The sequence below is a fragment of the Bidens hawaiensis genome, unplaced genomic scaffold, assembly GCF_021521415.1.
Source record: "Bidens hawaiensis isolate Kalapana, Puna unplaced genomic scaffold, B.hawaiensis_p1.1 tig00001758_1, whole genome shotgun sequence".
Classification (NCBI taxonomy): Eukaryota; Viridiplantae; Streptophyta; class Magnoliopsida; order Asterales; family Asteraceae; genus Bidens; species Bidens hawaiensis.
In genome coordinates this window covers 2,391,204-2,400,849 of record NW_027491099.1, presented here as the reverse complement: position 1 = coordinate 2,400,849, position 9,646 = coordinate 2,391,204, and the positions used below count along the sequence as shown (strand labels likewise).

General features: G+C 44.0%; 1 protein-coding gene across 1 annotated transcript; it reads right to left on the bottom strand.

Moving 5' to 3' along the window:
* Positions 1-2,597: 2,597 nt before the first annotated feature.
* LOC143597109 (uncharacterized) lies at positions 2,598-3,104 on the bottom strand. Its single transcript, XM_077075705.1, has one exon. The coding sequence runs from the start codon at positions 3,102-3,104 to the stop codon at positions 2,598-2,600; it is 507 nt and encodes a 168-aa protein (XP_076931820.1).
* Positions 3,105-9,646: the final 6,542 nt, after the last annotated feature.

Genomic DNA, 9,646 nt, shown 5'->3' with positions numbered 1-9,646 from the left:
TTGTTCTAGGCACGTTGGCGATTTCTTCATCGACTATTTCTCCCGCACCTTTTGGTGTTGCATCCTCTATGGCGTCTGTTTTTGCTAGTTTACCAATGATGATAAGTGTTGGCAGCTTGTCGGAGGCGGCACCTATTATACAGATGCTGAGTTTGCCAATGATGATGGGTGTGGTTGGCACGTCTGAGGCGGAAACCATCATGACGACTTTGCGTGCGTTGACCGGTTCTATTCCGGTTGTTTCTCTGCCATCGTCGTCCGTTGAACCGATGAAGGCGATTGTGGGCGAATCGTCTAAGGTTGGTCTTGATTCGGCGGGCATTTCTTTCGCTGATTTTGTGAAATCAAGATAGTCCTCGCCAGAAAAGAATTTTATTCTTGATGGGGACGAGGTTGTGCCGCCGCTGCCTTTTAGTATGGGTGCGACGGTGCATGGTAAATTTTTTGAGTTCCGAGGCAGCAGCAGTGGCGGGTTTAGTGGCTTTGAGTGGCGGGGTATTGGATGTAGATATGGAGCCTCGCGACTCTATAGAGGCGAACCAAGTTTTTTGCCCTCGATGGAAGGTTAATTGTGGTGCCAATTTTGAAGACCCAGCCACTTGTTCAGAATTTTTTGAACATGTTGTTCCCCCTGGCGAGCGCATTGCTCGTAAAATCCAGCCTCGGAATACTTTGTATTCTGATGCTGCTTTTCACCAAGTCCAGGCTTTCTCTTGTTTCACGGAGTTGCTGCGCGAGAACCGTGCTCTTCATGAGGAGAATATTGATGCAAGTGTTCGTATGAGGGAGATGGAACAGTTGGTGATAGATGTTGAGGCTGGCGCCTGGAAGGCGGGTAAAGAGTCGTCGGAGCATCGCCAAGCTTTGAGGGATGTCGAGGCGAAATTGGCGAAAGCTGAGGCAGAACTGGCAGAGTCTGCCCGCGAGCGTGCCGCCCGCTATAAGGATTTTGAGACTGCGTGCATGAAGTCTAATGCTGATCTTGAAGATGCACGCAGTCGCGCCGTTGCTGCCAAGGAGGCTTCCGCTCGACTCGAGAGTGAAAACGTTGCTTTTCGCAAGCGTATTGAAGAGTTGGAGGCGGAAGCCGAGCTGAGGAAGGCGGATGCAGGCAAGCTGGCTGACGCGCTGGTTTCCAATGTGGAGACCATTAAAGTTTTGACTTCTGAGCGCGCCGCTGCCATTGCTGACCGCGATTGGCTGTTGAAGCATGCCATTTGCAAGGTATTCTGCCCCTTTTTTCCTGTTTTCCTGTTCGCTTTACTGATATTTTTCTTTATGCAGTTTGCCTAACACATCATTACCGATGATGATTTAACAAGTTGCGTTGGAGCCCTTGTTACTGCTTCTTAACAGCTTGGCCACAAGACTGGCTTTCAGGATGCTGTTACGCATTTGCGTGACAACCTCCCACTTGAGGCCTATGCTCTTCACGCCATTGATGTGGAAAAGGAGTATACCGCCGCTGAGACGGAATATGATTCTCTTAAGTTTCCTATTCTTTCCCAAGTTGCTCAGTATGCTAAGGAGGAGAATGGTGTGCAACTGTTGAGGGATTTGCTTGAGCCTTCGTAGGCTGGTCCTTCCACCGCTCCTGTTAGCGGCCTAGGAGATAGCGCAGTTATTGAGTCCGGAAAGAGTGTGAATGATGTTGACTAGGCTATCTCCTTGCTTTGTATAGTTAGATCTTCTATTTTTTTTGTATGTGCGGGTGTAAGTACCTGCTTGTAATTACTTGTATATAAATGAAATCAATGTTTCTTTGACTTGTGAAATGCGGAGTATCGTTTCCATTCAAATTAGGCCCTTGGCCCGTTTTTACAATTGGAATCGATTTACATGTAACACCTTCGCAGTTGTGCCGCGTTCCATGTTCTAGGAATCGGCGAACCATCGAGCTTCATTAAAGTATAGGCGCTTTTCCCTAGTACTTCCTTGATTTGGTAGGGGCCTTCCCAAGATGGCGCTAGTTTGCCTTGCGCATGTGCTCTTGATGCCTCGTTGTTGCGAAGTATGTAATCTCCTGTGTTGAACTCGCACACTTTCACTTTTGTATTATAATACTTTTGTAGTTGGCGCTTGTAGTTTTGTTCTCTTATCTCGGCCAACTCTCGGCGTTCCTCGAGAAGAATTAAATCTAGACGCCTTTCTGTATCGTTATCACTTTGTAAAGTGATTCTTGGCGAAGGAACGCCGACTTCGGCGGGGATCATTGCTTCGGTACCGTAGGTTAGGCTGAACGGTGTTTCTGCATTACTTGTGTTTTTGTGCGTTCTTATAGCCCACAGGACGTGAGGTAGCTGATCGACCCATCCTGACTTGTGGTTTGCCAACCTTTTCTTGATTCCGCCTACGATTGTTCTGTTGGCGCGTTCTACTTCACCAATCCCTTGTGAATGAGCAACAGAAGTGAATGTCTGTGTGACATTGAGCTCCTTTAACCATTTTTGGATGTGTTGGTCAGTAAATTGTGTTCCGTTATCGCTGACCAAATTCATGGGTAGCCCAAAGTGACAAATTATGAATTCCCATATGAACTTTTTGACGCTAGCCGCGTTGATTGTTACTACCGGCTTTGCTTCGACCCACTTTGTCAACTAATCAATTGCTACTATTAGAAACTTCACACGCCCTGGCGCCTCTGGAAATGGTCCTGTTATGTCAATTGCCCATTTCTGAAATGGCCAAGAGGCTGACACCGGTATCATGGCATTCTTTGGGCGTAGGGTGTTTGGTGCATGGTGTTGGCAGGCGCTGCATCGTCTCAATTCTTTTTCGGCGTCTACATGCATGCCTGGCCAATAGTACCTTGTGTTCATGATTTTGGCGACCACCATTCTTGGGCCTTCATGTACTCCACATGTTCCTTCGTGGATTTCTCTTAACATATAATTTGCGTCTTGCGGGTCTACGCATCTGAGAAGTGGACCCAAGTACGATCGCATGTAGAGAATGTCACCTTGGATTGTGTAATTCAATGCTTTGTGGCCGATTTTCCACGCTTCTGCTTTGTTTTGTGGCAAGATACCTCTTGCGAGGTAGTTGATGATTGGTTTCATCCAACTTTTTTCTACTTCTGAACATACGAGAACTTCTTTGTTCATTATTGAAGGCGTTGTCTGGACCTCGATGCGGACGTCTTATGCGAGGTGTTCAAGACCAAGCGAAGACAGTTTGCTTAAGGCGTCAGCCTGTTTGTTCTCACTTCTGTTGATGTGTTTTACCTTGCATGTGGTAAAAGCTGCCATTAGCACTTTAGCTTGCGCTAAGTATGACGCCATCTTGTCATCTTTTGCATCGTATGATCCTTCGATTTGATTTGCCACTAGCATTGAATCCACGCGTGCCTCTAAATGGCGGGCCCCCAACTTTTTAGCGATCCTCAACCCTGCCAACAGTGCTTCGTATTCCACCTCGTTGTTTGTGCTTTTGAATTCTAGGCATATTGCGTACGTAAAGTGTTGTCCTTCTGGGTTGGTTATTCTTAGGCCTGCGCCTGCACCTTCATCATTGGAGGCTCCGTCTGTGAACAGCTTCTAGACTTCGTCTTTTTGTTGGTCGACGGGGGCTTCGATCTCTCTTTTGCATTCCTCTTCTTTTTCTTGAGGGATTTTGGCGATGAAGTCTGCCAAGACTTGTCCCTTGATTGCTGGCCTTGGTTTGTATTCGATGGCATGTTCTCCTAACTCTATTTCCCATTTTGCAAGCCTCCCTGATAATTCTGGTTTGCTTAGTACATTTTGTAGGCGAAAGTTAGTGAGAACATGTATTGGGTGGCCTTGAAAGTATCTCCTTAAACGGTGCGCTGTCTGGACCAAAGATAAAACCAATTTTTCTAAGGTGAAATATCTTGTTTCTGCGTCCGCGAGGGTGCGACTTATGTAGTAAATGGGCGTTTGAGCGCCGTTTCTTTCCACCATCAAGACAGCGCTGACCGTTCTTTCTGACGCTGCTAGGTATAGTATCAGCGGCTCTCCAGCTTTGGGGGCTGTTAGCGTTGGTAATTCTGCTAGGCGCGTCTTAATTTCTTGAAATGCTTTTTCCGCTTCTTCTGTCCACCGAAACTGAGATCTCTTGAGGCAATTCCTCAAGGTTGACACGAACGGAAAAGATTTTTCAGCATGACTTGACAAAAATCTGTTCAGCGCGACTAATCGGCCATTAAGTGTTTGCACTTGCTTAATAGATTTTGGTGAAGGCATTTTTAACACAGCCTCTAGTTTTTCTGGGTTGGCTCTGAAGCCGCCATTTTTTACTACTACTCCCAGGAATTTTCCTTCTTCCATTCCGAAGAAACATTTTCCTGGGTTAAGCTTCATGCTGATTGATCTTAGTGTTTTGAAGGTTTCTTCGATGTCTTTCAACATTGTTACCTCCGTTTTGCTTTTAACGACTAAGTCGTCCATGTATACCTATAAGTTTATTCCAATTTGAGATTTGAATTCTCTGTCCATCAATCGCTGGTATGTAGACCCGACGTTTTTGAGAACGAACGGCATCATCTTATAGCAATATGTTCCGCTGTTTGTTCGGAACGCCGTTTTGTCTTGGTCTCTTGCCGCCATGTGGATTTGGTGGTACCCTTTATATGCGTCCAGAAAACATTTAAACTGAAATGGTACCAATGTGTCTACCTTGAGGTCAATTTCGGGCAATGGGTAACAATGTTTTGGGCATGCTTTGTTGAGGTCTTTGAAGTCAATACACATGCGCCATTGGTCGTTTGCCTTGGGTACCATTACTGGGTTGGCTACCCATGTTTGGTACTGAATTTCTAGGATTGTGCCTGCATCTATTAATTGCTGGACTTGTTCATCACAAGCTTTTGCTTGTTCTGGTCCCATCCTCCTTCTTTTTTGTACAACCGGGACAAAAGTCGGGTTGACTTTTAATTCGTGTTCCGCTTTGCTTCTTGGGACCCCTGTCATGTCCGCCGGGGTCCAAGCGAAAACATCAATGTTCTTGACTAACAAGCTTTTGAGCGCCGCACGCGCTTCTTCAGAGATGGTTGGTCCAATGGTTATGCTTTGTTCTGGGAATTCTTTGTTGAGCGCCCATTTTTCCACTTCTCTAGTTTTGCTGGTTTTCAGCATCTTCTGTGGCGGTGTTTTTCTTTCCGCCATGTTGCATTCTTTGTTGGCGTGGATCATTGCTATCCCCGTTGGTGTTGGCACCCCCAATATTCCATGCGCTGTTGACGGAGTAGCGTTAAAATCACCAATAGCCTCTCTTCCCAGGATTATGTCATACTGCGGGCGAGGAGTCTCCATCACCAGGAAATCAACGTCTTCCGTTCAAGAATGGAGTCCGTCACTTAACTCGACTAGGAATGTCAGCTGTCCCAGCGGGTATTCAATGCTCTGGTTGAAACCCGCGATTGGAGCGTTGACAGCTGTTAACTGATGCCTGTCTTTTTTTCTAATAAGTCGAAACACCGGCGATACATGATGTTGGATGTTGCTCCCCCATCGACAAAGAAACGTGGAGTCCTGTAGTTGCCGAATACGGCTGTGATCACTAAAGGTGCTTTTTTGTTTGGACCTCCTATTACTTTTGGGAAGATGACTTGCTCTTCCTTTTATACCGCCCACTCTATTTGCCTTCTTTTCTTGGTCTGAGCTTTACCTGAGACCATATTGGCATGAAGATTTTTAATTTCTTTTCTGGCCTTCCGCCATCTTTGGGGAGTGGACGTCTGTATTTTCCCTTGATGTTTCTGACGAGGTGATCCAACTTGCCGTTTTAACGTATTCTTCGATTGCGTCTTTCAAGTTGACACACTGGTTCGTTGTGTGGCCATGTTGTTCATGAAAGTCACAGTAAGTTTTCATGTCTGTGTTTGGCCCCTGTTTGACTGGTGCCGGCTTCTTTAGTTTGGATCCCTTCACTGTACATGATATGGGTTGAACTTTTTGTCAGCGGGTCCATCTGGATGCATTCGTCTGGGGTTCATTCGTCTGACCCTTTTGTCTAGCTTTAAAAGGTTCAAATGTGGCGGACTCTCTGTCGCTGTTTAACCTTGACCATACAGAGGACATTCGTTTTTGCCCTGGCGGGCTCTATTGATGTCATTTATGGCGTCGTTCTTTGCCAGTTCTTTCCCCAAGCTCTTCTCCATCCGCGCGTACCTTTTGACCGCGGTCATAACATCGTCCCATCGTTGCGGCATGCCATCTCTGCCAGTAAGGTTACGAATAAGGTCGTCACACTTCACGTTTTTGCGAAAGGCTGCCCGCAACAATTATTCACTTACGCCGCCGATGTTCAGGCCTTCCTGGTTGAATCTGGTGTTGAAATTTTCTAGTGTTTCGTTCTCTCTTCTAATCACATTCAGAATGTTTGCTGGACACTGATGTGTCGCCGTTGCTGGCTAAACTGTTGGATGAACTTTTTCGCTAAGTCTTCCCAGCTTGTAATCTACCCATCTAGCAATCTTCCAAACCATGCTTTGGCGGCTCCGACTAGTGTCAGCGTAAAAATGTGGCACCATAGCGGCATGGTCCACCCTGATACTAACCCAGCATCTGTGAAGGTTTGAAAATGATCGTCTGGATCTGAGATGTCATCATACTGGCCTACCATTGGCGGGATTTTAGGATTTTCTAGTAGTTCTGCTTCGGCTATTCTTGCCACAAACATTGATTTCCCCGCCGACGTTGTTGGTCGGTATGGTTTGGAATAATCTACCGCCACTTCTGGGTGGTATTTTACTAATTTTTTGGTATCTAACCCTTTCCAGCTTTCTTCATAGTCTGGGTCGTCTAGGCGTGAGTCTGCCTTGAAATTCGACCGCTGCGACTTTTCTCCTGCTTTGCTGTTTTGCTTAGCAGGAGGCGTTTTGACGATTGGTGCTTTTGCACGAATCGGCGTTGAGTTTTCTTCAGATTCTTCTTCTTCGTTGCTACTAGAGGCTGTATCGAACAGTGATCTAGGTTTCACAACGGACGCCATTTTTTCTCGTACTTTGTCTTTCAGTTTTTGTTGCTCTGCTTCGAGCCACGCCATGATGTCTGGCGGCATAGTTGATTTGGAACGTGCTTTGGTTTTTTCTTTATCTGTGACGGTAGGGTGAATGGTGGAGGCGTTAAGGAAACCTTCACCTGTACCCCCAACGTCCAGATTTTCGATATTTCCTTCTTGGTTGGCCTTCTGGCCAACCTCTTTTGGTGTGGTCTTGCCACTTATCTGAGTCAAGAACGGAGTGAGTTACTGTTAGGGGTGAGCAGAAAACCGAAAATACCGAACCGAAACCGAATTAACCGAAAAACCGAACCGAAGCATTAACCGACGGTTTTTTTTTGTTTTTTTGGAAAACCGAAATTTCGGTTTCGGTTCGGTTACCCATTTCAAAAATACCTAAAAAAACCGAACCGAACCGATTAACTTGGTATATTAAAATAATTAATTTAAATGATTGTTAAATATATTTATACTAAGCCATATGCGACAACAACCGAAACAAATTATGAGTTTGTTGGTTCAATAGATTTGTAAGAGAAATTAGAGTTTGTGAAAGTAATAGTAAATGTTAATATTTATTTTTGTACATAGGAAATAGTTGCATAAAACAATTAATAGAACAAAAAAAACAAAACAAGAAAAAAAAAACCCGAATATTACCGAACCGAAACCGAAAAACCGAAAACCGGAAAACCGAAAGCGATCGGTTTTTATTTATGAAAAAATCGAATTTTCGGTTTCGGTTTCGGTTTTATCTAAAAACCGAACCGAACCGAACCGTGCTCAGCCCTAGTTACTGTTCTAGCTATATGCACGGATTGCGCCAATGAAGAAACACAAATCCACCCCTCAAGGTCTAACACGTTAGTCCGAGGGTTATGGTTAAGTATTCTACATGATGGGTTATAAAACCTTCTTGGTGCAGACGAGTGTATTCTGCAAAACAGAACACCGTGAGCTCGTTACGAGGAATGGGGGGGGGGGATTCTCTCGTAACCACCCTCCGGCATGAGAATCAGTACTTGATAGTACAAGATAATATAGTTTGATAATAATAGTAGAAGAGAGTATATCCTTTACCATTTGGAGGTCTATTGGTATTTATAGCCAGAGGAGAGAGAGTGTGACCAACCACCTTGTCAGGTTTTCCACCAATAATATTCTCCACCCGTGCGGTCGTGGTGGTTGGTGGAAGTTGGTGGGCATGGCCTTTTGACAAGGACGTGGTTGTACTGTTTGTACCGTCCTTTGTGTGTTGTCCAATCCGTATTGGTTTGGTGTTTATCCCTATGTGGGTTGCCACCTTTTTGTCCCATGCTGGTGGGACCTTTGTATTACCATTCCCGAGGTGTCAGGAAAAGTTATTATATTGGACTACTCTTTGCGCCATGCATTACGCCTGGCGTAAGTGACATCCCGACGCCTAGTGTTCCGCCTAGCACATTAACTTAGTGTTATAGTTTGTTAAGTGGTGGGTTTCATACCCAACCTCTACAGTAACTATTTTGAAAATATTTCAAAGCGGGTTGTTTTGAAATAGTATCAAATTTGTTAGTTATAAAATGACGGCCAAGAAAAGGTTTTTATTGATATATCTTTTTGGTTTAATGATTTAAGTTAGAAAGATGTTTTATGTTGTCGTTTTACTTTGTTTGTTGTTATATGTTATTTTGTTTTAATAAAAAAATTTTTTAATAAAAACAACTTTATTAATGTTCAAATGTTACTCATTATTAAATATGTTATTATGGTATATTTAATTTGGATGCTATTGTTTTATTATATTTTCAGGTGGTGAAGCAAAATGAGTTTTTTTTGATAGAATGTTTGAAGAAGTTGATGGTGGTTTAATATGAAAGAACATGCTTATGTCTTTTGGTTGTTCGATGTACATTAACTTATTGCAACTTTTAACTTTTAGTATCTAGACAATGTAAATGGTTAACGTTTTGGTCCGAAATGTTTGAAGAAGTTTTGTGATGCTTAAATTTGTTGTTTAAATTTATTATGTTTGTTGACATGTTTTTCCACCCGTGTGTAACACGAGCTATACCCTAGTTCATTCATTATATCTGTGCATTTAGCCATCGTAACACATAAGTGTACAAAAGCCATTTTTGATAAACACAATCATGGAAAGCCAAATTAACAATTACAACGCCCTTCTTTGATTCAAGTATACCTTGTTAAACTCCTAACCAACACATTCTGCACAAATTGAAATCATAAGAGCTGATGCATCAAATCCGTGAGCTCTTCGTGGGCAGAGCGGAAAATATTGGTGGTGCGAGGGGCCGGATGTTCCAGGTGGTATCAGAGCTCACAGATTTGTTTTTGGTTGCCCAGATGGAGACTTCCCAGGAGGTCACCCATCCTAGTACTACTTCCACCTAAGCACGCTTAACCGTGGAGTTTTCATGTGCTCCCAAGCCAACTAAGCCCAAAACGCATTGGTGATTGAAGAGGCAGGATATTTACTTATGAACCAAGTATCTCTCTTGTCCACGGCCGATGTGGGATTTACCTAAGAGTGAGACGATGCTGTGTTTGCCAAGGGTGTTACACTCCGACCTATGAGGCCCGACATTACCCGTTTAACCCATCATTACCCGTTCTTATTCAACCACAACTATAGGTCAAAGTTACAAATCCAACATATAACATTTAACAAGAAGCAATGCTCTTT